This window comes from Ciconia boyciana, chromosome 18 (genome assembly GCF_034638445.1).
Source record: "Ciconia boyciana chromosome 18, ASM3463844v1, whole genome shotgun sequence".
Classification (NCBI taxonomy): domain Eukaryota; kingdom Metazoa; phylum Chordata; class Aves; order Ciconiiformes; family Ciconiidae; genus Ciconia; species Ciconia boyciana.
Window position 1 is genome coordinate 8,401,512 of NC_132951.1, and position 26,389 is coordinate 8,427,900.

The window sequence follows — 26,389 nt, forward strand, 5'->3', positions numbered from 1 at the left end:
ATTTATTTAGTGTGTGGGCAGAGGCCTTCCCAGAACCAGCTGCAGCGTGGTGTTCGCGTGATAAAAAATCCCAATGTAGGAAGAAGCCTTACAGACTCATTGTGTTTTGCTGATCCGACTCCTGCAGATCCCAGGGTTTCCAGAAATGGTGAGACCGTAGGACCCATGGGCTCTGGAGAGCATGCTCCACCCTGGATGAAGACTGTGCAATGGCATGTGTAACATCGCAAGGTGCTCCTCCAGGAAAGGGCATTCAGTCCTTTTGGAGTAAGGTGATGCCCTGAGCTCACTGCAAGGAGAGGAGCCCCCAGTCTGATCCTGAAGGCTGTTTGCTTTAGCCAGAAGTCCCCGTAAGCATCTCCTTGACAGTTTCTCCAAGGCAGTGTGGCCGTTTCACACTGTGCTCCTGACTGTATCAGGCAGCAAAGAGTCCAGGGTCCTGGTGTGAGATTTCCATCTCCCGTGATGCTGGGTCGTGTTTAGTCAGCTCCATTGTGATGGGTAAATGACAGGACCCCTTTGCTTTCTACAACATCATCCACAGAAACCATCTTCCCAAACATTCTGCAGCATTAAACAGGAGAGTTACAGAGAATAAATCATAAATAGCAGCAGAGACAGTATGAGGGAGAAAATAAGAGAGTCACAGGCAAGGGAGGAGAGAAAAAAGATACAATTTCAGCTGAGACTGAAATGAAACAGAGTCCATGAGATGGAGAGATACATGAAGGTTGTTCCAGATGGCCAGCCCCAGTGATGTGAAGCCTCTTGCACTGCCAGCATCCACAATGTGTGTACGAGGGCGGACCACTTGCTCTTAGGCAAGCAGTGGAAGTGGGCAGGAGAATTGGGCACATCTGTCTGTGCTCAGAGATGGGGGAAATAGAGGAGCTCCCTCCTGAAATGCATGTTTTAGAGACCAGAAACAACTCTGGAGAGAGGGAGGAGTTAACATTTTTCCACCTCTCCAACAAGCCATGTCTAGTTGTTTCTCTAGAGGTGATACTTTGTTTTTCTACTTGACCTTTTCCCGTGGACACCTTTCCTGTTTTGGGAATGTTTGTGTCAAGCAGTCAACAAAACGCTAGTCCACGTGTTTAGCTCTCCCCAGGAGAGAGGCCAAGGGAAGGAAGTTTGAATGCCACCAGTCAGATCCTAGGCATACCGCTCCATGCATTGCTGGGAGGCATTCAGGAAATGTAGCTAGGTAGAAGATGGAAAAAGCATGTTTAGAAAAGGATTAGCCTTATTTTTGTGGCATACACAATGCAGAATGTCTCTTCTGCTGCTGCCATGCCTAGCTGATCTTGCAGGACACCATTTTTTTGGCTCACATGGAAGACGGTGGAAGGACAGAGAAGCTTTAGCATGTGGTTTCAGAGCCCAAGGAACATGGGACTAAAAGGACCCTCCAGGGTCACAGTATCCCATGTCCTACTCTGCCAGGCAGAGTGCTTTGCCATTTGAAGAATTACAGTCCTAAACCTCTAGGACAGGACAGGTGGTCTCTTTGCAGCTGCATCTCCCAGGCCTTAGCTGCTCCCAGAACCCAAGTAACAACTGAAAACCTAAATAGTAATTCTCTCTAGTTCTACCACAGGCTGTTGGACTTGATACAGGTGTGACTGGATGTCAGGCTCTAGCCTGGGGCTATCTGGGGAAAGACTGACTGATTTTTAATAGCAGCAGGGACTGTTGCAGTCATCTAATATAAAACTAATCTGTGTTTAGAACATTTATTTGTGGCATGTGGCAAGGATCTAGTCAGGAGAATTGCAACAGCTAAACTACCCCCAGGATAACCTGGGGCTGATCAAGGGGCTCCGATTTTCATCTCTGCAAACACTGTGACTGCACTGCAGTTTGGCCCCTGTCGCCTTGGCAGGGGCTTTCATCAGCCATGCCCCTCCGACTCTGTCTGTCATGCTTCGTACTCCCGCCGCAGTGAGCCACAGATATAATCTATGGAACACAAACATGATTTTATAATAAGTTTTCTATGCAGCCAGGATAAAATGCCAAACAGAATCAGAAAACAATCAGTCAGTGAAACTCAGCACTGCTGATGAGGGCACTGCTTGTAACAGTTCAGTGCCCAGGGAGATTGAGGCTTTAAATACAGCCACCACCTGCCTTTCCAAACATGGGGATAAGTGGGGCAAGGCAAGACAGGCAGGCAGGGCGATGAGGCTCAGGGAAGTGGGAATACCCAGTACATCTCCTGTTGGGCTAAGTTAAAACCGGAGCAATATCAGAGCTGCAGAAAGACACCTTAGTATGGAGTCGCTTCTTCTTATATCCAGAGACCAGCAAATTCGCCAGCAGCTGGGCTTTGTAAGTAACAGTACGAGGAGCAGGTACAAACAGGTCTGCTGCAGAGACAATGTTTGAGATAAACACGCACTTCTTGTGGAGGCCTCTGGGTGATGCTCTTGCACAGGGCCGTATAATTGATTCCTCCCACTGTAGGCAGTTTTAGGACGCCTCTCTCCCCCCCCATCAGGCTTGCAACAGCCCCTGCCCTGAACAAGTTGAAGTTTACATCAGGTTCTGCGTCCTGCCACAAGAATATGGTCTGTAGGACCCTAAATCTGTACTGCTTAGCACAATGCAACAGCTGGGGGAGGGAAAAAAAGAAAGGAGGGCTGGGAAGCATGAAGAGGGGCAGCAACTCCACCAAAGAGCAGGAGAAAGAAGAAAACGGAGTGCCTCAGCATGGAGGGGAGTGCTAAAGAGCATCCTCCTGGCCTGAGCTGCAGCTCAGCTAATCTGGCAGTTTACCCTAGTCCAGGAGAGGGTAGGGCTGTACCCCAGGGGATAACTACCTAGCCCATGGCAAGGAGGCAGACTTTGACCTGTCCCCCTTCTTCCTGACACTTGCTCGGGCACTGGGAGTTGTGAGGTTTCTTGTCAGTAGCAGGAAACATTGGCACTAGCTCTCTACCACACTGCACAGATTATTTTTTTTTCCTCCAGTATTTGTAAGAGTTGGGGGATTCATACTACCATTTTTCCTGCCTTCTTTAAGTACTCCAGGCTTGAGTCATATTATTGTATAACTCACAACTTCCATTTAAAACATAAGAATAGGGTGTCTTTTAGGATTGCAAAGAAAAGCCAGAAAATATGAGTCTTTAAATCTCAAAACCCAGAAGGCAAATAAAAAGCATTGCAGATATTGTTGTTTTGTTCACTAGATAAATATATACATATGCATGTGCTTCAAAATTCTGGTGTCCAGTTCATTATTTCTGAGCAGAGGCTCAGATGTGCAATAGCACATAATCCCTTATTCAGCCATATGTATGTGTTTAGCTAGCATACGAGCTGGTGCTTTTACTTTGCCTAGTCCTCACCCCCTGAAACAGCCATGAGGGGAGGTCTTCTCTTTAGCTTTTCTGTGGCATCTGATCCCTCCAGACTAAGTTTCCACTACCTTGTCTCAGAGAGATCCTGACTTTAACTTAGCGCAAACAAAAAAGCCGATCATGAAAGAAAGCAGTGCAGGCAAAAGGGGAAGAACCAACCCCATAGAAGCTCCCACCCAGACTCAGCAAAGGATTCCTGAGCCATGATAAAAGCACAAAGCAAATACCTGCCAAGCCAAAATGAAAATCTGAGACATAAGAGCCCTTACTAAAGAACAACCCCCTTCACTCTCTATTTCATTCCCTACTAAACTTAAAAAAAACCCTTCCCCCTCAAAAAAAAACCCAAACCCACCCCCCCTTGCAAAAAAAAAAAAAGAAAACAAACAAAAAAAAACCACTATCAAAAAACCAGTCCTCCCCACACAGCTGACTTCTCTTTCCTCCTAAATAGACCTTGAATGGTGAGGCTATAAATTTTTCCAGCTGGCCTTATCCTGTCCTGCAGGAGGGAGCCCTGTATTCAGGGAAGGGGATTATGCCCTTTGCTTAACAACAGTCCTCAACTCCAGCCTTCTGTGCCAAACCCTGAAATTTGATGCTTACAGCCCAGAGACCTGCTGGGCCTTGAGACTGCATTTGCACATGGGGCTGGATGCTGCCTGCACTGAAGTTGGGGAGGTTTTGCTCTTAACTTCTCCAGGACCTGTGTTTCACATTTGGACCTTAGCATGTGAGTGGATTTTGCCTTGTAACTGAATTAAGCAATTCATGTGAACAGGTGCTTATGTGGCTCTGTGTGTATTGCTGGGCAGTTAGCAGTTTGCATGTACTGCCCTTTCACTGAACTCCCTCCCTCCACCATGCTGCAGATTTTATGCCCACAGCCTGTGTATAACAACCCCTCTCAGATATTTTAGGTGTGTTAGAAGATCAGTGAGCTAAGGAAGCACTCTGGTGGTCCTTTTTACACTAAAATAGTCTCCTGTATCATCTTGCTATGGTATATTCATAACATTGCAGGAATTCAGACAGGCATGACCTGAAGTGGTACAGACTAGCATCACTGGAGGCCTTAAAGGTCTTCAACCTTCTCTCCCAGACCATCCAGCGTGTTCTTTGTTGATTTGAATGCAACAGAGTTGGCAGTCAACATAACCTTCCTGGAGGAAGTGGTTTGCATTTCATTAGATTGATTTCACAGCCTTTGGGGTCCTATTATTTTGTAGAAGATAAATGCCACAGGTGTGCATTTGATCCCTCTCACTCTTGCTGTAGAACAGGTCCAACACCCTCCTTGTGGTATGACTCCAGTTCACTCCACTTCATGTTTTGAAACACATGGCTCTTGTGCCCTCCCTGAAGGGCTGGGATTCAGGAATTTATGTGCAGTGGTGACTTATAAGACATGTACTTCTGCCCCTGCTTCTCTTCTCTGGCGGGTGTTGGGTTGTGTTTGCACATTGCCACTGCTACCCTTACCATTATTGAGCACGATGTGGGAAGCAGTGTACCCTGCTGAACTGAGCCCCAAGCAGGCAGCAAGGACCCTGGACAGGAGTGTTTATTGGCACAGGCAAAATGGGCAGCTGCCTGGGGCAACAAGTTTGGCCACAACCCCCCCATCTGATACCGTTACGTTAACGGTTGGACTAAATGATCTTAAGGGTCTTTTCCAACCTAAATGATTCTGTGGTTCTACCTACTTTAGTCCTTGCTGGTGTAATGCTTTGTCCTGGCTCCAGATCTGGGTTTATTTTGTTCATGGCTGTGCTGTATGCTAGATCTCTTCCTTGGAAAAGTTGTTCATCTCTTGCTGCCTTAGCTTCTCTGTCTACAGTGACATATTGGTTTAAAGGTGCTTTGAGATCCATGTATCAAAGTCACAAATAAAAGCTAAAGGAAATATGACTCATGATTGGGAAATTGCTAAGCACGTGCCTGAATAACCAAGTGCTTCAAAGCTTCACAAACAGATCCCAGAAAATAAAAGCTTTGCATTCACTACTCTCTGTTCTCTGGATAGGACAGGACAAAAATAAAGCTTTCCCTTTATGAAATGTTGCATGAAAAGCATGGTTGTCTTTTTATTGCAGGCCACTTTGCAGCATGCAAAAAGATTGCCTTTCTTCAAGAGTTTGTAAATTTTTATTTTATTGTAGTCTTTTTATTTCCTCCATCAAAACATGTCTGAGTTTGAAATGGCATGACTAGGAATGAAAATTAAATACGTCAAAACTGATTTTTGTTGAAATGAGATTTTGGAGCAACCAGGGAATGTTCAAGGCTTTCTCACTGCTTGTGTTCAGTTTTTTTGCTAAAGAGGGATGTAGTCTGAGGAAATGGGTCACCTTTTTCCTAGAGAAAATTTCTTCAATTTTACTGTAATTCTGAAATGTCACGGGCTTTTTGGGACAGGTGTTTTTTAATCTTGAACAAAGCACAAATGTCTCTGATTATGGATGGCTTGAATTTTGCTGCAGCTATACTCTGCAGCCTAATTTTTTTAGCCCTTCACCTCTCACCTTATGTCTTTTGCTAGTAATTTCAGGCCCAGATACCATCTGAATCCTATGCTGAGAGAGGACAGTCTCTGCATATAGCCACTGTTTATATCCCTGCTTGCTGGATGTCACTGTTAAAATAGCAACCCTTGGCAAGTGGCCTGAATGTAACGGCACAGCTTGAAAACCAAAGGGATGTTGAGCCACAGCTCAGGGTGAAGGCACAGAAATGGGTGTCCTGAGGAACCGTGAGGAGGAACCACCATTTTCTCCTAAACCAACTTGGAGGAAATAATGTCACAACACTATAGGAATAAAGCAGCAAGTATCAGTGTGGGAGGGGAGGGTGGTTTTATTTTATGATGACAAAACAGATTTTGTTCACTTGCACTCTTGTACCTCCTCCACGTTCTCACAAATGCTTTCTGCAAGATCTCTTGCAATGGCATGGGTAATGAAGGATGCCAGTCCTCATCACATCTCCTGGGCTATTCTGAGGCTGGTGACCATGTGTTGGATCTGGGTATGCCTTTAGGAGCAGACAGCAATTGGTCCCTCTGTCCTGTTGCATCTCTGCAAGTCATGATTTCCCTGCCTATTCTCTACATGCAGCCTGGAGCATGTTCTTCCATCTGAAGGACATTCCCTGGCAGGGAAGGGTATGGACCCCCTTCACTTCACTTAACAAAAGCCCCTCAACTGGCCTGCAGCAAGAGATCCCTGATGTAAACAGGTGGCTTTGCCAACTGGCTGTCTTTAGGCATCCAAGCTGCCCACCAGCACCTGCCTTACATGTTTGCTAGTGTCTCCATCAGCTGAGAATGACTCAGGGGTGAGGGGGTGGGTGAGAGGGGACAGTTTTCCCATTACTGCCTGCTCTTGCTGAGCCTGCAAGTGTGGTAGCTGTGCCCAGGTGGCTCTGCCAGGACTGCCTTGAGGGCACAGCTGGGTGTAGGAGTCAGGAGGGGCTTTGTATTTAAACATCACTTTTTCTCTGCTCCTGACAAGGTGAATTTGAGCCTTTGCCAAGTGAGTAGCACAACTGACCAGAGGGGGGTGATGGCTCCATTTTCTAACAACAGTTCAAGTTTTGAAACATGGTTGCATGCTGTGTTGGAGAAAATTTTGTGCTTTTTGAGAAAAAGGGCAATCAAAGCTAAATTTCCGATGCTTTCCCAGTATTGACAAATGCTGTGCTTAAGTTGCCGGTAGCGTGGTAGCCAGGTACCCTGGCCTGTAGCATGAGAAATTAAGGTTCAAGTCCACATTTCTCACAGTTTTTTCATTTGAGTTAACTGTGAATCATGATAAGTAAAGAGCAAAGCTTGGGGCTGTGGTGTCACAGGCTGAGGTTATCAGCTTGCTACAGCTAAAATTAGGAAAAAAACTCTGTAGTCTACACACCTATATCTTCAGGAAATGAAGCAAGTACAATTTAATGAAATGACTTGTTCCAAACTATGTTCTTGTTACAGCCTTTGATTCATGCTGTTGTGCTCATATGAACACTGGTAGACAATTATGACCCAGTCTAGAGATGGTAAATTTTGGGCCAGGGCAGGCCTAGCTTGCTGAGGGCCTCTGTGGAGCAAAGAGTGTTTACCATGACTTAGGGTGGGCCAATTTTCCCCTGGGTGATTTGTTATCTGTTCTATAAATTAAAATCTGTCTGCCAGTCTTCCATTTCAAACTTGCTTTCAAAAGTACCAGATTTAAATACTTTCATGTATTATTTAGCCATATAAGGAGGGACTTCATCAAGAATTTAATCATCTATCCTACTCTAGTTCAAACAAACACTTCAATGTGAAAAGGTCTTTTTGTGTTGGTTGTCTTTTTTTCACTTGCTACAGCACAAGACTGAACAATCTGGGGCCTTTTCCTGTGTCTGCCCCATGCTCCTATACAGCCTTAGTTAATTGTCTCACCATCCTGTATCTTAGCTTCCCTTCCAACCTGTTGTTGGCTAAGTCTAATTGGCTGATGTATGCCATCAGCTCTCTGGACAAGGATCATGTGTTGAGCAAAGGAACATACAAGAGGGGAATTGCAAGAAGTGTGGAGAAGAGAACCTAAAATTGTACCAATTATCCCAGGTTTCCTCAAGACTATCTAAAATTCCTACAAGGTCTCAGATGTTTCCATCTGTTTCTATCCAAAAGTGCTGTTCTTTGAAAGCATCTTCTTGACAGCTCCTTCATTTCCCAGGATCTGCTTGATCCTGAATTCTGGGTCAAACTCATAGAAATGTAAATCCAGGAGACCATGCTCTGAAAAATATCTATGTTGTTGTAATCATAACTGTAGAACTCAAAATGCCTGTTTCATAGATGAGTTTCTCTAGGCTACCTCAGGTATTTTAGTGGAGAATTGTTCTGGCTGCATCTCTTGTGATTTTTATCATAATTCACAGTGAAGGAATGGGTGTCTATATTGTCCATTCCAGTGCTTGGAGCACAGGGCCCTGCAGCCTATTAGAATAGCTTCCTCCGTAGCTTAATAAACCATGTCTGGTTTAGGTAACCTTTTAGGAAGAAAACAGCAACAGAACAGAACATTTCCTATTGTTGATAATGTTTGTTAAGCTGTAGTGGTGCTAACAATGCTGGGAGCTTTTGTAGAGATGTCACTCCGACTTCTAGCAGCTAGTATCAACCACTACGTAAATTGTAGTGGCTTAGAAGAAGTGCCGTCTGCCCAAAGCTGAAAACAGCTGAAATGGTGTTAACAGTAATGGGAACTACTTACAAGCAAGTCTCCAGGGTGGGCGAGGCTTAAGGAGGCTGGCGTTGGAAAGGGTATCGCTAGTGCCTGAGGTGCGTGCTGTTTGCAATGAAATCTGCACAAAGAACTTTATGGGGAAAGTTGAGTGGAATAAACGTCCCACAAGCAGTTTGCAGTGTAACCTGATGGGTGTGATGAAAGGGAATTGTAGCAGCTGACTTGGGTGAAATAGGGGAACAGATTAATAGATGACCAATGAAGGTAGCTGGTGAGTTTACTTTGTACTGAAGAAGTTTAGAAGTTATGTGTTATCTGACAATGCATAAACATGTCTTGGAGGTGACCCCATTCAGTTGAAGGGGTAGTAACCTACTCTGTCATGTTTGCTTGTGATTGATCGCAATGGTAGCTATGTTTAGATTTGAAGTCAGAGGTCGGATTCATAGCCATGTCCTGGCCATCATCAAAATTATTAATAAGCAAACTTAGGTCATTACATTTGGTCACTGCTATCTTTTAACTTGTACTTACCTATGCTGAATCACTCTGCTTTGACTCTAGTAATAAATTTATTCCAGCTTCATTGTTTTTTAAACAAATAGGTCTCTTTCAGCACCCAGCAATTACATGTTGCCTCCTAAGAGACCCAAGTGTAGTCCCATCCTAAGAGGGAACACAAGACTCAGTCATGTCTGTCTGATTGGTTTTTAATTCAGTGCTAGAACAATCTGTTTACCAAGGCACTTTCAAGGTCACATGAAATCCACCTAACTTTGAAATAATTTTCTTTCTTTTTGCTTCTTGCAAACTTCATGCCTTTCTGGACCTATTATTTACCTCCCTCTCCTTCTACAAAAAAAACCCCTCCAAGTTTTCAACTCGGGTTGAACAATTTAATATTTTTATGAAAAATATCAGAGAAGAAAACAGAACTCTGTACAGGAAAATCCAACAGGCTAAAATGATTGCCCAGAAAAGGGGAAGTAGCTGAGGTTTCAGACACCTCAGCCAACACCAAGAACATGGCCAAAGTATAGACCAAGGAAGAAGCAACAGAAGATTCTTCCATTGTCCTGTGGAGACAGGTGAAGGAGTGAGTAGTCCAACAGCACTGTTTTATTTCTGCCATACGATTCTGTTGAATCATCCAAATACTGATGGTCTTCTCCTTGGGTTCAGTCCTATCCAGGTAAATGCCCCTATAGAAATAAAACTGCTGCAGACAGCACAGCATTTATCAATAGTCAATTTATTTCTTATTCACCTGCCAGCTGTCATATGTCAGCCTGTCTGCTTGCCTGGTTGTTATGCAAAATGCTGTCAGACTTTCAGCTTAAGTGATTTCTTTTTCATACTTCTCTGGAATTAGACTTTTGTATTTTTTTCTCTTTCTTATGGCAGAGCTTCATCTTCTGTCTAATTTGGAATTAGTTTGAATCTACGGACTGGAGTTTTCTTAAATAGATTAGGGGGGATGAGTGCCAAACCCTCACAGGAAACTAGTTCTTGTAGGTCCTTTGAAAAGCTCAGCTTTGAAGACTGGCTTCTTCATGCTGGCCTAGATAGAGAAGAGGCCAAGCTGCAGAGGAAACTGCTAAAGGAATATTGCACTGCTCAGCCTGGGGCTGTCTGCCATTCTGAGGGCACAGACTAGAAATAAAACATCACTGACCCCACCAGAATCGCAGATACCCCCGTACAGACTCACATTAAGCCAGATCTGGCAGTACAAGATAAGCGTTACAGTGCTGTTGTCATGCTCGTATCCTGCCCCCATGGCATTGTTCGCAGAGTCAAGGGCTCACAGTAACCTGGACGAGCTATCACCCTGAGGGCTGAAGATAACTATTACTTTGTGCAGCCCATGACTGGGACGATTAGGCTGAGAAAAGGAAAGAGAAAACAAAACAAAAACCCCAAAGCAACAGCTCTGTTGTAGGAGCATCTGGGAGGATTCTGGAGGACTTTGGGCTAAGTTCCTGATGCTAACACAAAACTTGTTTTTCACCTGGACAAGGCCTAAAATCTCAATTTTGGTTCACTCATTCTAACAGCTAATAACACTTGTTTGCAATATACATAGAGGGGTCCAAAAATGTCTGTCCTAATGATTGTGAGGTGCTTGGATGAAAACAAGGGGCAGAGACATGTCTAGGCAGATACCATTGTATATACACCAAAATCCAAGAAAGGAAGAAGGCTTTAGGAGTTCTCTGTCTCTGACTGGGGATCCTACTGACATCAGAGTCAATAATGTGTGCAATATGCCAGGTAGAGGATGTTAAGCAATGTTTGTATCTTGCTGTTACTGAAGGGGGTGTTGCCTTTGGAAAGGCTCTGTCTGCTCATCACCTATGGGAGCAGTAGATGGCTTTTGAGCTATGATCTATTAAAAAAGATAAAGAACCGCCGAACAGAAAGGAGCTGGTGCCTTCTTGCCCAGTTCCCAGGGAGTGGTAGGAGTGGTGTTTGAGTGTGCACTGTGAGTGGGATGCTCTAACTGCCCTGAAGGCAATATATCCAGCAGCAGGAGGTGTTGGGGTGTTCTAGTTAGCATGACAGTGACAGGCTTTGTTCAGTGTCTTCCTGCTCTGCTTTTTTCCCTTTTTCCTTTTTCAAACAGACTCTGTCTCGATCATTGTTTAATGCATTTAATTTCTTTTTGGTTTCAAGAGCCAACCCCCGAGGTCTGTACTGAACTTGTTTCTTCACTTACATCCTTTGGTTGTCTTGGCCATTTGAAGATGGGGATTTTAATTTGCTCTGACGGCCTCTCTCTTTCAGACTTCTCCTCTCTGGGTAGAGATGCTCATGCCCTTGGATTCTCCTAGCCTCTCTGCTGGTGCAGTGGGGGTCTGGGTGATGTACCCATTCCAGGCTTTTGACTTTTCCTCCTTCTTCAGTGTTTTTTCCCCCCTTTTTTCTGTTTCCCTGGAGGGGTCATAGTGCTAATGAGTACTGAGACATTGCTAGTGGCTCCTTCTGTCTCTGACATGCATGGCCTTGATGGCAAGCTCATTAATGCAAATTCTGAAGGGGCAAGTATTTTCTCAGATATAGCAATATATAAATAAAATGTATCCTCTTACTGTGACAGGGAGGAAGGCCTGAAATATGTGTATCTGCCTCTGTGAGCCAGTACTTCGTCCCTCTATTTCCTCTCACCTCCCTTCCCCCTTTAGGCATTAGCACTTCCTACCCCTTCCAGCCATTAGAAGAGCAGGCCCTTCAGTGCTTTCACCAGACATTAGAGAGCAGACCCCCTCCGCTGACCTGACAGGCATTTTCCTGGGTACGCTCCACATTAGCATGGGCTGTCTACACCGGCGAGACATCAGAGCATAAACAAGTGCCTCTCCCCCACTACTCAGACATTAGGTCATAATTTCTCCTTATCCTGTCTCTGCATCAGGGATACAGACTCTTCCTCCTCCTTGCTAAGAGGTTTATCATCTTTCTGAAGCCCTTAAAAGCTTCCCCACTGGCAGAAGTTGAGGTCCTTGTTAGGGGTTTCCCCTGAAGGTCAGAAGACTCTGTACTAATCCTAACTGTATCATGGGGTGCCATTGTAATCCTGGTCGAGTCTTTGAAATTTCTTCACCTGGAAAATGAGCAAGCAACAGTGCAATATTTCTCTTTTATAAAGTGTCTTGAGACCTGTAGAGGCCTCAACTGTGCTTTCCGGGCAGTGGCATTGAGACTGTGGTGTCACTGGTGGTTCTGAGAAGCAATGATCAGTGAAATGGCATCCAAGGATGACTTCTGGGAGGAAAGATTTCAGTGCCCTCTTGCACACATCATCCATGAATCCAAGGCCTTGGTAGGTCCTCCAAAGATTCACAGATTCAAGGATTCTGTGGTGACAAATGAGAGTACGCTTACCTAGCCCAGTGCCATGGATTCAGTTTTGGCCAATTTTCTGCAGTAAATACAATTAAGTCTAGCATTGAAAGCTAATAGAAAGCCTGTTCTTGGAGGTGTTTCTTCACAGACTTCAGGAGTTCCAGGTTGGATCATTCCCTAAGGACAGAGCTATACTGTTCCCTGCAAATACCTCTTTTTTTTTTTTAATCACTTCAATAATTCTACGTGATTTCAGTAGCCATATCCATTAATGTCAAGTTCATTTTCCAAAATTGTGCCATAATCTTGGCCTCAGGTGCATCTTACAGCACAGAATTCTATAGGTTGCATAGAAGATTGCTAGTATTTAGAGGGTTGCTTTCAATGTAAGGTATTCTGGAACTGGGGAAGCCAAGTTTAAAATGTATTTGTGGTCATTAATCAGGAAGCTTAACAATACCATATCATTTGCTTGACCAATCCCAACCAATCAACAGCACACAAAGGGAGAATACAACCAAATACTATGCAAAACTTTAAAAAAAAAAAAAGCTTGAAAAATGTCACCAAGTAAATTCAAATAATGCATAAATTAGAGGGAATTGCAACTGGCTCATGGATATTCTATGAGCAGAAGATAAACATCTAAGTTAGTTGCATAAATTATTCATCATAACGTATTTGCTCAGTTCTTCTCATCAGCTATGAAAGCCACATATCCAAGCATTTGGAGAGTATAATAGAACTGGGCTTTCACCTCAATTATATGCCCTAGGAGGTGGAAGCCCTGGGGAGGGATGGCATGCATAAGAACTGAGTGGAAAGAGTCTCCTTCACTATGATGTTTTAGATGCGGATTCTGCTAAGGGCTTGTCTACTGCATGAATGGTGACTGGAATTGTCCCTTGGCAGCAGGCAGGGTTGAAGATGTGGTAATGATTTATTTTAAACTCCTCCTTTTGCCTCCTGCAGTGGTATCATGAGATGACATTGGACCCGATGTAAAAAAAATGAACCCACTTTCTCTTTGAGCATACTGTTTACTAAATTTTCATTCTCTGTTCCTACCTTTTCCCATCTTTACTGCCCACTGCTTTCCAGTGCATGGTCCTAATTGTAACTGTCCTGTCCATCTCCACACACTGAATGGAGGCACTCCTAGGGTTTGGGTGTTGATATATCAATAGGGCCCTACTTGAACAGTTGCACATTTCAACTCCCTGGTTTGTGTTTTGGAATAGATAACTTGTCAGTAACAAAAGCAAAGTCTCTGTACTTTGTCTGAGAACATGAAGCGTTCCCCCAGGCCTTTCTGAAAACGTGCTGGGTCTGGAGGGCTCTAGTCCCTCCTGACTTTATTGATAATGCTTGCAGGAAGCAGTAATCTCAGAGCAAAAGTGTGCTTGAGTTTTACAGGAAGTAATAATTGTCTCTTTGGAGAGGAAGCACAGATGGCATTTTTCCTACGCTTGCAGGTTATGATCTTTGATAGGAACATGCAAATCTCTGTTATAAAACCTTGCCTGTCTTTTAGCATCCAGAGCTGTGTCTTAGCATACAGTGTAACTGCTACATCCTGAAGGGACCATTCCTTCTTCATGCAAAGGGGATTTCCTTGTATAGCCAGGTTTAGAATCACCACTCTAATCATGAATGATTAGAGCAACCTCTCTCTGTATTGTTGGAGAGAAGCTATTTGTCTTTACTTTTAAGGTTCTACCTATCATTAAAAGCAACTGTGGGACCCTCAAATGGATCTTTTCCACAGATACTAAATGTTGGACTTTTACATTATTCTTGGACAGCAGAGGAAAAACTATATTCTGCTCCATATAGTGAATACATGGATATTGGTAATGCACTTGTTATCTGCAGACAACTTTAAGGCCAATGGTCTATGTTTTCTCCACTCCTGGTAGTAAGACCCTAGTCTATGGGGTTTTTGGGTTGGGGTTGTTTGTTTTTTTTTTTTCCCTTTTGACAGAGATTTTTCTAGGAAAGACTGATGTTTCTGTGGATTTCAAGGTTTGACACTAATGACTCTTAGGATGTGGTAAGAGGGATGTTTTGTTTTGGAATTTTTACTTGGCTTGTGAAAGCCTAGGAGTTAGAGGGGGCATTAGCTCAGGTGTAAGATATTTTGAAGCAAAGTGCCAGCTTTTTACTATTTTAATCAATACAACTGCTCTTAGGCAGCCTGGGGTCTTGTGATGGGGTGCAATCCAAATAAATAAATGCTTAATTGCATTAAGTAAAATAACCTAACACACACAAAGTGGACTGGGTGTAGAATCAACCTGGAAAAAAAAAGATCTGGTTTGTGATCCTGGCTTTGCAGCTGGCTTGCAGCATCTCCTAAATCTGCCTGCATGTCAGGTTCTCTACCAGCAAAGTGGGATTGCCAGTGCTAGTTGACACACATTGATAGAAAGTGCTGTGTCAGTGCCAGGTATTGTCATTCCTGTTATTTAAATGAAATTTTTGTCTTAAACCCAAGTTACAGGAATAAGTGAATGAAAAGTGACAGAGAAGCCTGTGACTCGATTATCTGGGAGATGGCTTAAGATAGTGCAGGTGTGTTGTAGGAGAGTGGTTATAAATAATATCCTTTCCTTTTAAGAAGACCTTGCTCAATATTTTTCAAAGGACATTAATAGGTTTCTCATCTTTTAGGTGCTCAGCTGGTGATGTATTTCAGAGGCCTGATTTTTAGATCGCAGGTGTGCAAGGTTTTCTCTAGGCATTTCCCTCTGTGTTGTTTCAAAATAGATACCTGCAATAAAGCGCTGCTTTTGCAAACATTAACTTTATTTTTTTCCCAGTTGCTATCAGTTTAAAGGAAGGGATTTGAAAATCACTTTATAGGTTTTAAAAAAAAAAGAAAGAAAAACAAACAAAACCTCTATTTTCATCCTGGCCTCTGCTTACATCTGAATCGATCCTTTCAGATGGTTTATCAAGTGTATTGTTTTTCAAAATGATCTTTTGCTGTACTCCCTGGTGCTGAAAGATTAAGATGTTTGGAGAAAGCGTTTCCTTCAGCCTTGCTTTGCAAAAGCAGTGGCTACGAGGAAGGCTTGTGGACACAGAGACATAGCAATGATCAGACTGGTCTGGATCTACAGTCTGTCTAACTGACCAGCTTTTTTGCTGACAGAAACCAGAATTTGCTGCTTTACGGAGAAGTGTAAGACCCCAAAGTGTGTGAGGGTGAAAGGACCAGCTGCTTTCTTTCTAGGGAAATGCAGCCCTTTGGCAGACATCTCTGGAGACTCTGAGACTACCTCTTCATCAGCCCAGACCCTGATTCTCAGTGTGTTGTTATTGTGCAGTAATGTCTTGCTTTTCCTCTTCTCCTCCTCTTCCCCTTCTGTCTAGCCTTGTGGCCTCACGTGTGTATCCATGTGGGGGTGTCCAACAGGATTGTCCTCTTTGCCATCCTCCTTCCCTGCCCTTGGTGGCTCTCCCTGCCCCTCTGGACTTGAAGCCTCACCCCTGTTGTGTTCCTGTGTTGTCGCATAGGGAGTTTGCCCGTTGGAAGGTGAGGAACACAGCCATCGAGCGGAGGGACCTGCTCCACAATCCACTGCCCCTGATGCCTGAGTTTCAAAGGAGCATCCGCCTCCTGGGCAGGAGACCCACCACGCAGCAGTTCATTGATACCATCATCAAAAAGTACGGCACCCACATCCTCATCTCTGCCACCCTGGGAGGTAGGTGGCAACCTGGGCTGTTTTCTTACGGGGGTGTCAGTGGCGGGGTGGTGAAGGCACTGGACTGCACCTGCAAACCTTGGCCGCGTTGTGTGGAGACTGGCCGGTAGCAGAGCCAGGCTGCAGCTCCCCTAGCCAAAGCCTATCTCAACGTTAGATGGTGTGAAAATCCCCACAGTATGAATAGCCTTTGCAAATGAATTCATGGCGCAATGCGTGTGAGTTCGGCATCTCTGATACGTGTGCACCTGTGCTCCTCTGACAATGGTGTGTGTGTACTGGTGTGCGTCAAGATAACATGCTTCATTTAGCCAAGGAGCCTGTCTGTCATTCCTGTGCCCCTGTCCTTAATTTGACAATAGAGTGTGTTGATCCTTTTTTTTTTTTCAGAATGAAACTAAATGCAGGAGGAAAAAAATATCCTTTCTTGCTGGAACTGGAGGAATTTTAAAGAGCTCCAGGAAAAGGGAGTTCAAGGAGTTGGGCAGGGAGCATGTGCAGCAGGGAAAGGGATGGCCAGAAAGGCCTGTGCTGAATGCATAAGTGAAAGCAGTAACATGAATTAGGCTTTTGAAAAAACAACAGTTAAGTAAAATTCAAAATGTATATGCAAGGACTGCAGAGAGGCTTGCATGTGTAAGCAGAATATGTTGGTGATGACATAAGACAGAGTACTGTAGGGCCATTGATCCATGTGCATGCACTGCTATCTGTGCTGCATAAACAATTTAAGTATTGAGTATTGACAACAGGAGGGGTGAAAATCAGCAACTCCTCTTGATATTTGCTGCTGATTTTTTTTTCTCTTGTACTATTTTTACTATTCTTTACCCCTTTAGGGTGTGCATTTAAATGCCTTTCTCTTGAGAACTACTATCTGTAAGAGGGATTCTGCAGTGGAAAAGGGTCTTAATTTTAGTACAGATTTTGTTGCTGTTGCTTCTTCTAATGTACCTGACCTCCAGCCTTGCCACATTGTGAAGTTTGTAGTGAACTTTGAGGAATTTCTGGCCATCTGTCTGTTCCCAAAGCATTCTGCAGACACTTGGATGAGATGTAGATGAGATTAGATGTGTGCATGTGATTCATGCACAAATTAGGTGGTAGGTAAATTGGCATGGTTCCACTGAAGTCAAATGGCCTCTCGTGTGGCAAATGTCCTTCAAAGAACCTCATGCTGCTCTTTCAGTCCAGGCATTCAAACCGTCTGCTCCATCAGCAAGAAATGTGAGAGAAAGCAGGTTTCCATGCACTGAAGAGTACAAATGACTGCCTGCATCAGGCCTTAATGAAGTCTGTGTAAAGATATACTCCTTTTTATTGAGGAAAATTACTTTTCAGGACAATATTTCAGAGCCCAAGCCAGCCAAGTAAGAATCCAGTGAAGTGTTGAGAGTTTTTTGTGGGTTTACTTTTCTTTCCATTGATATTCCTTTTTCTTGCCACTCACATCTGTGGAAATTCAAAATAAGAAAGACCTTTGATGGTAAAATATATTTTTAATTTTGCCTGGGTGAGGTTGTGAATTATTCACAGTGGCTTGTTTCTTCTCCTGATTTTACAACACAACAATTTTAAATATGCAGAGGCTTGTAACGAGAACTGGTGTTGGAGAGGAGTGCTAAATGCTCCGTCAGCCCAGAGCACAGAGAGTAATGGTGGGGGAGAAAAGAAGGATTTTTCTTGGCAATGGCAGTCACAGAGAAAATGTAGATGAAGCTGAGCATGCATTATGCAAGGAGGACACATTCTAATCACAGTCTGTGTGCTAAACAAGACCACTGGGATATAAAAGCAGACATGTCCTGGCACCCTTGCTCTCAAGACCTCAGTTCTCCTCAGAAAAGTTACAAGAATTCTGCTTTGGATTACAGTGTTTTGTAAACTTAGCCTGATGTCTTATTAGGTTGCAAACAAGTAACAAACACACAGGAAATTGTTTTGCTTTTAAATGCCGGCTGTTGCATGGACCCCAGGAGGCTGGGTGATGGATCAGGCCAGCCCACCTGAATACAGCAGCTATTTTCACACCTGGCCACATGAGGAACAGCTCTGATACCTTTCAACCTACAGAGCAGCCAGGTCCCCCTGGAGCCTAATAAAAAGCCAGCTCTGCTCCAGTATAGTTGAAAAAGGGATTGGTGAAGGGTCATTTTGAGGACATCCATGCTCTGGGATGGAGCACACAGAGCTGAGAGCCAATTTGCAGCAAAAACCCTGAAGGAAAGACAACTTTGAACATAGCATCTGCTTAATAAATGAGAAATTAAGACTTAATAATGCAGCAAAAGTCTATTAACCTCTCTTGATCTCAGGGTTGCTTTCTCATGTGCATTCTCCATGGGGATGCTGTGCTTTTCCAGGTCTGCACACATGTACACAGAATAGGTTTCCAGCAACATCATTTCTGCTCAGCACCCTTCACTCCTAGGGACAGTATTTGTCCCTCAGGAGAAGCATAAAATACCTTGGGCTTTACTTTCCTGTTTTCTTCCTCTTGCTCCCAGTGGAAGGGTCCAAACACCTCAGGGAGGAAAAATGACAGCTTTTGTGGGAAAATCACTGATCTCCACTGCCCTACAGCACAGCTTTCTCCTGTTTTATGTCTATGAGATTCTAGGAGAATCGCAGCTAAGGGGAGAATTATCCTCGTCTTCCCTCTCCTTTCACAGCCTTGTGAAATGGAGGCAAAGCATCATTTATGTCTGCTGCATCTCCATGCAGATAAAGACTTCTGTTACATGAGATCCAAAATTTTTGGCTCAAAATACAGCACTTTCACACTGGTCCAGCCTATCTTCCCCCAAGCCTCTTGGCTAACTCCAATGCAGACATCCTTTTGGTGGTAAATGAGTTGCCTCCTGAAAATTCACAGTCTGACCTTCCTTCAAATTCCCCTGTAAAACTCACCTCAGAGATGAAACCTGAAAATATATTGACAGCGGTCAGGCATCTGGTGTGCGGTGACCGCTGTTTCTCACACTAATCACACTCATCTTATTACCTTGTGCTTTGCTGGCTGCTTGTTGTATACACCTGTGTGTCTCATCAGATACGTGGATTTTAAATCCTCTGGGACAGGAACAATCGTCCTGCTGTTTGTGTGGCTAGAACCTTGATCCCTGCCAAGGTCTCCTCGCACCGCTCAATGCATAATGTTAACGGTGATAAAGGAAATCAAAGCTGGTCATTTTCCAGGGAAAGTGTTTTTGTGAGAAGTAACAATGATGATATTGTTGTTACTTACTACTACAACTTTGATTGTGGTCAAAGGATAGTATGTTATTTTTAACAAAATAATAAAGAGAGAAAATTTTACATGCCAAACTTCTCCACTTAGTTCCCCTGAAACCAATTAAAAGATTTCAACTGATCAATTCTTTTGATGAAAAGTATCTTTTTTCCACAAAAAATTTCCATTTTTCATCTCAAAGCCAAAGGCTCAATCCTCAACATATCAATTGCTTGAAAAACTGAAATCCAATAAAAATATTTTGATTTTCAGCCAGAATATTTTTGGTTTGTTTTCAGGCATTTGGCTTCCAGATAAAAGCTGGAAAATTTCCAGGGAAAGCAAGGGGGAGAGATTACTGGGTTTTTTTCCATGTATGCAATAAAGGAGATTATTTGGACAAATCGAGTTATTTCAGCTAATATGAATTTTTAAGAAAAGTGCTTGTTCCCTTTAAAAAAAAAATATGCAAAAATGCTGAAGAGCAAAATATTTCTTGGCCTAAAAAGTGGTGGTGCATTTTTTTGACCATGCTACTATTGCCAGAGGCAATGTATTCATCAGTGGTTCATCTATCATATCAGAACAAGTACCATTCTTCTCATTAAGAGAGCTATGTAGAAATGGCACATTCCTACCCTAGGTATCTATTCTCTTCATTTATTACAATCAGAATTTCAGATGTTAGGAATGCAAGATGGTATTCTACATTTTTACTCTTATAATGCCAGCCTTATGTTAAGAATGAACTGGATTTTAATCTGGCTCATACAACATAAATTGAACTTTTAGGTAAATATTACTCCTCAGCTTCGTGTCCTTTTCATATATCTCTTGTTAAATTCAGGTTTTTGATAATGTTTAGGATGTTTGGTGCTATCAGGTCTTAACTGCTTCACTCCCAGATTCTCTGTAATTACTGGCTCAAAATCACCTTTTGTCCCTAATCTTGCACAATATTTTTTGCTCTCCACTTAAATTCACTGATTGAGACTCTAGGAGAGGAAAAAAAGCAGAAAGGGTGGATGGTCTAACTTAACTTTCTCATTTGCTCTTTCCTCTGATTGCTCTCCTTCACTCAGCCCCGTGCCCTTACCCTTTTGCATGGTCGCTGGAAGCTAAAGAGCTACAACTAGCATTTGTTTGTCCTCTGTACCCGCCTATGTACCTAAGTCCTGCTTGCAACTTAAATCATCATTTGGTCCTTCTAGAAATCAGGTCAGAGAGAATTGCATAAAAGTAGCATCTTCTCTGTCAGGTGTGCATCGTTCCAGAGGCACTGCACACAGAGGAAAGCATTCCTCAAGTGGGACGAATGGTTTGAATCCTTTCCAACAGTTGTGGCAAAGCTATGCTGGCTAGTAAAAGTCCAAAATGTTATCTACTCAATTCAGTGGAGCTGATCTACAAGTGTGGTGGACCTAGCCTTTCTGGCTGAATAGAGAAGGAGGCTCATATATACTATACTGAGGTTCTGGTACTGGTGAGGAAGGGTGGGTTCATTTAAGAGTGCTTTAAGTGTCGGATTTTTCTTTAGGTACAACGTGTGACATCATGTGTTCCTGTTAAGATGACCCTACATGGCAGCCTCCTGGTCCTTACTGAAATCTCCTTTTCTTTCTGCTGCAGGAGAGGAGGCCTTGACCATGTACATGGACAAAAGCCGCCTTGACAGAAAGTCAGGAAACGCTACCCAGAGCGTTGAAGCATTGCACCAGCTTGCTTCCTCCTACTTTGTAGACCGTGATGGCACCATGAGGAGACTCCATGAGATCCAGATCTCTACCGGAGCAATCAAGGTACTGTATCTTGCCTTGGGAAGAGAAAGAAGATTGTATGTCCATACCAATACTGTAGGGATTTGGGGTAGGACTTTGCCAGTCCAATGTGATGTCTTTTTTGATCACAAGTTGTTTTGTTCCCATGCTGATTTCCCAGGATAAATTTTTCTCTTATGGACCTTACTGAAGAATTGATTTCCCCAGGGACAGTGATATCTGGAAAGAGGTGGGCATTCAGTGTGAATGGTTATGTAGGATAGGAGACTTCCACTATGTGTGGCAGTGACCTCTGGAAGGGAGAGAGGGAACAGATAATCCAGATCAGTGATGGACGTTGGAAGGGAAAGGCAGGTCTGTGAAGTGGGCAACCTCATGCAACCCAGAAGTATTTTCCTCTTGTGGGTGTAAGACTGCTAAACATCTCTCAGATTAATTTACTACAAGAAAAGGTGAAAAACTGAGTGGCATTACTGAGGCATCTGGAATGAAACTGACTGAGACACAGCTTGGGGGTTGCTGCAGGAAGGAAGGGGAGCTGCTCAGAGCATACAAAATAGGGGAAATGGCTTTGCAGACAAAGGCTGCCTTCTCTGAAAGCAATCATCCTATACTGGGGAGGGATTTTATTGTTGCAGAGTTCACTCCAGGGAAGGCGATGTGGATGGAGTTGTCATTGTTAGCCATTTCTGAAAGGTTTCAGCTCTTGTTATTTTTCTGTGGTGTCTCATGGCTGAGTCTGTTCCCTTCTGGATGGGAAATCGAATTGAGATATTGAAACAGTGACAAGAGATAATCACCCTTTGTGAATTCAGGAAGGGCAGCTCTCCTCTATGGCTGGAAACCAACAGCAACAACCACAGCAACAGCACTGCAGGTCATCTGTGCCTCCATCTATCCTCAGCACAAGGATGGTGTGCACATATGTTGTGGGAGCACTAGGCACCATTGTGCACTGGCAATCCATCTCTGTATCTTGCTTTCCAATAAGAGAAGCCAGGGAATAGTTCCTCTACTGGCTTCTGATGTTCTCCAATGGAGATCGTCCATGAGAATCATCAGTCTGCAGGACCTCATTGCCAAGCCCAGAATAACAGGCAGTACCATAAAGAAAGCAGATACGATTCACTCTGTTTTTTTCAGCTTTTGAGTGTGCCAAACATTAGACATGTGTGTCCAGCATGGGGCAGTTTTTCCCCAATTAGGGAAGATGCATATTGGATTGCATCAACTGGTGACAAGGGGTCATGATATTACAAGGTCTGAACCTGCCTGGGGAAGATGTGTGGCTGCAGTCAAAGGGAACACTCTTTCTTTTCTACATCCTCCATAGGTAACAGAAACTCGGACTGGCCCCCTGGGCTGTAACAGCTACGACAATCTGGACTCTGTGAGTTCTGTCCTTCTGCAAAGCACTGAGAGCAAACTCCACCTGCAAGGTAGGGCACAGGAATGAGGGAGATGGTAATACAGGGCGTGGATTGGGGGGATGAAATGAGAGAGGGGTGACCTTTTTTCTAGCCTTTTCCCCTCCTTTGTTTTCTGTGATCGCCGCCTTTGCTGTAAGTTCCCCAAAGCAGGACCAGTGGCTTCTGGTGGCTTCATATGAAGCTCAGCACAGCAGAGCCAGGGCTTGACAGGGTCTGAGCTAAAGGTGCAAGGAACTGCAGACTGGACCCCAGTGAAGTGTCTGGGTGCCCCCGCCATTGAATTTTGATGGACTTCTGTGTATTATACATACACTGATATAAACATGACCTTTTCCATTAATATTGAAGGGGCATTCTGGCCACATCTCTCTTTGTCCCTCCCAAATTGCTGATTTGCGTAAGAGGTTTGCAGATCAGCTTTTGGGACTCTCTAATGACCGTAATCTTTGGGAAAAGTCACAGAGGTTTTATTTGGATGCTAGAAGCCATGGCTTCAGTCCCAGTTGGGGAGCTAGTCCAGAAGTCAACAGATAGAGGTCATGACTGAATTAATAAATAAATACATGCTGGTTAGCAAGAAGTCAACTTCAGTAGAAGGAGGAAATTCACTGGGTGTGTAATTTACTAACGTTATTCCCAAGTTTTTTACAAAATAAGGAAATGTGGGATTTAATTGCTCATTTGCCCAGATGGTTTTATTTCTGGAATCCTTGTACTTGCACAAATTTTAATTTTTCAGATGAATGGGCTACATTACATCTTCCGCTTTGAGTATAATTTGGCAAGTGCTGTTTTAATCTTGGTTTCACAGAAACTGGGTTTCATTTACTGAGTCATGTTGCAGATATATTATTGTTGTTGTTATTTGCCTTTAAAAATAATAGGCAGGTTGTTTTCACTATTCCGGTGATTATCTAAATCACTGAGTTCTGGTTCTTACCTAATTAACAATAAACAATTTTGAGGCTTTTTATATACTGTGATGATGGCTGCTGGTAATGAAAATCCAAGGATGACACATCAGATAACTAGGTAAACAGCTAAATAAGGAGACAGCTTGGTTTATAGGCAGACAAACTGGTAAGTAGGTAAATCAATAGATCTCTATTGGCTATCTGATCCTACAAGAGAAGAAGAAAAACGAGATGCCTGGGAGGGGGAAGGAGGTGGAGGAAGAAGGAAAATTTAGGTGAGAGAGGGGATGTAAGGTGGATGAGACTGATTTCTGATGGGAGCAGACACAGGGCCTCAGGGGTCAACCACATGTGGATTTCATGGAGCTTCATGGCATAACCCAGAGCAGAGAGAGGCCGGACCCAAGCCAAGGGAGACAGCGAGGGAAGGAAGGAAGGTAAGAGCTCTTCCTAATAGAACAAACTGACCCTTAAAGCTACACCTGAGTGTTTTCCTCCTAATCTGGAGTGTGGTTCTTGCGATAATTACCCTGGATCCTTCCTCTGCTCTGAGAGGCCTCATTAGGAATTAGTCACAGGGCTGCAGATAATGGATCGTGACCAAGTCTCCTTTGATCTGATTAGCAGCCGAGCATGAGCTGCTGACAAAAATCCATGTTACTACCTTCATGTCACTCTGGCTCCAAGGCCAGCTCAATAAAAGAGCAGCATCTTCATGACAGGGAGAATTTCTGTTTCTGAACTTGCTTGCTGCTGCCCAGCCCTGAGAGTCATGGTTTTAAAGACATTCTCTCTAGGACATGCAATGGCCAGACCCAGAGCTAAGCTACCTTCCTGCCTGCATGTAGGATTTGGGAATGTCAAACAACCTGGAGATTTAGGCAAGGACCTGGATGCATGTGCAGTGCGGGGTGTCTGGTTCTGCACCTGTGGTTACATGGACAGAAAAACATCACTAATTTATAAACCAGTATCCATGTAGACCCAGCATGCATGTACATCTGTGTCAGGTGCCTGCACTGAGGTATATATACAGGTACATTTATCACAGTAGCTCAGGTTTCCCTTTTTCCTAGCACTACCTGGGGGCAGGTTCCCTGTCCTGTTCATGGGGAGGGCTGTGCAGCGATGCATCCTTCCCTCATGGGACTGGGGGGATCCTTTTGTGGGCCAGGATCTCACAGGTGACTGCACTTTGCACTTTGTATCCTCCTGTCCCTGCCACCAGCATGAAACTGTCCCTTCACCTGCCTCTGCCTCCAGTGCAGCTGATGCACGAGCTGCCTGGAAAAGGAGTAAACCAGAGCATGGGAGGGGAAGATGCTAACAGCTCTACAGCAGCCTGGTGGGAAATGGGAATTCATGTTCCCTGGAAAAGCATCCTAGGCTGAAATTTGAAAATTTGAGTGGAAAAAAAGCAACAGTTTGAAAAGTTTGAAATTAAAATTCCAGAGACATTCCTCTTGGACAGTGTGACAGTATATGTCAATATTGCAACGTGACACTATTTTGATACGGTAAAATCCTTCTAGCACAGAAGGATTTCTAACACTGAGACATTAAACAGGAAATATTGCATATTAGGTAGTTTGTTACATCAAATATGGTAATAGGATATTAAAATTTACATTACAATTAACGTTAAAGTCTTTGCCAAGATGGGCAGAACAGTAATGACAACACAAAACATTTCAGCTTTTCAGTGAAACAAAATGAGGAAGTATGAAAAATACATTTAGACCTTTCCCTGTCAGAAGTGCTTTTGGAGTCAACATGCTCTCACAAAATGCTTCAATGAAACTGCATTTTCAACAGAGAACTCTTCTGTGGAAAATGTTTCAAATAGCTCTAATTTAGAGCTGGGGAAATGTACCTCTTTTAATGCAGGAAGCCTTTTATATACAGTCCAAAGCCAAACATCTCTCTCTAATAGTTTTTCTATGTGAATTAAGGACATGTTCCCTTGTCAGACACTTCATATTCTGCCTGTAGTTATCTAAGCCAAACCTATACTAAATCTGTGCTCTTAGTTTTTAAGAGGAACTTTACACTTTACAGAGTGGTAGAATTCCTCCTTCTGATCAATAAGTTACCTTCAAAACTAAGATAGTCTCCCTAACACTTGTCACCAGCAAACTTACCTTCTGCAAGCATTATCAGCTCCTGAGGCTGCTGTGGAGGATGAGCCCATTCCTTGTGCACCCTGGCTTGGATTGAGGTGTTCACCTCATGAAAATGGTCCAGTATCTCAGTCTTTAAGATCAGGTTGCCCCACTGTTCAGCTGCTGAGAGGAGGTTGCTTTATCAGTAGACAACACTGAAAGATTAAAAATAATATTTTTTGATGTTTGCAATATTCAAAGAAAACTCTTAGAGAACAAAACAGCATCTTGGGATGTTTTATTAAGGTCGTGGTTGGCAGCAGGGCTTTCCCAGCTAGCATGGCTGGCTGCAAGCTGCTCTGTGAGGCTAGTGTGCTGTTACAGTCCTTGGGACTACAGCTTTCCTGCTTTAAAAGTGTCAACTGAAGCACCCAGAACAGTGGTCTTGACCAGTATGGCCTTCTTACAATCTCATGTTTATAAAACTTACCTTAAAAATAATTGATCACAACTGTGCTTTACTGACAGCCATAATCAATTCAATTTCGGCAATATTTAGTCACTGGGCATGGTACAGAACTACATATGAATGATAGAGGAGGGTACCAGGACTGGGTGAGATGCTACTGGCTCAGTACTTATAAAATATCTTGCTAGGATCTGGTCACAAGGATGCTCAACACAAAACCAAAAATATTGATATGAATCTGCCTGTGTCTGGGTATGATGATAAAAGTGTGGGTATTTATACATATATGTCAAAGTACAAATGTGAAAGCAG

At 43.5% G+C, this 26,389-nt stretch overlaps 1 protein-coding gene across 1 annotated transcript in view; it reads left to right on the forward strand.

Moving 5' to 3' along the window:
- BRINP1 (BMP/retinoic acid inducible neural specific 1) overlaps window positions 1-26,389 on the forward strand; it is a 59,485-nt gene that overhangs the window by 16,414 nt on the left and 16,682 nt on the right. Inside the window, exons 2-4 of the mRNA XM_072883168.1 lie at window positions 15,962-16,152; window positions 21,014-21,183; window positions 22,496-22,601. Coding sequence (XP_072739269.1) covers window positions 15,962-16,152; window positions 21,014-21,183; window positions 22,496-22,601 — 467 coding nt within the window. The remainder of the gene's footprint in view (window positions 1-15,961; window positions 16,153-21,013; window positions 21,184-22,495; window positions 22,602-26,389) is intronic.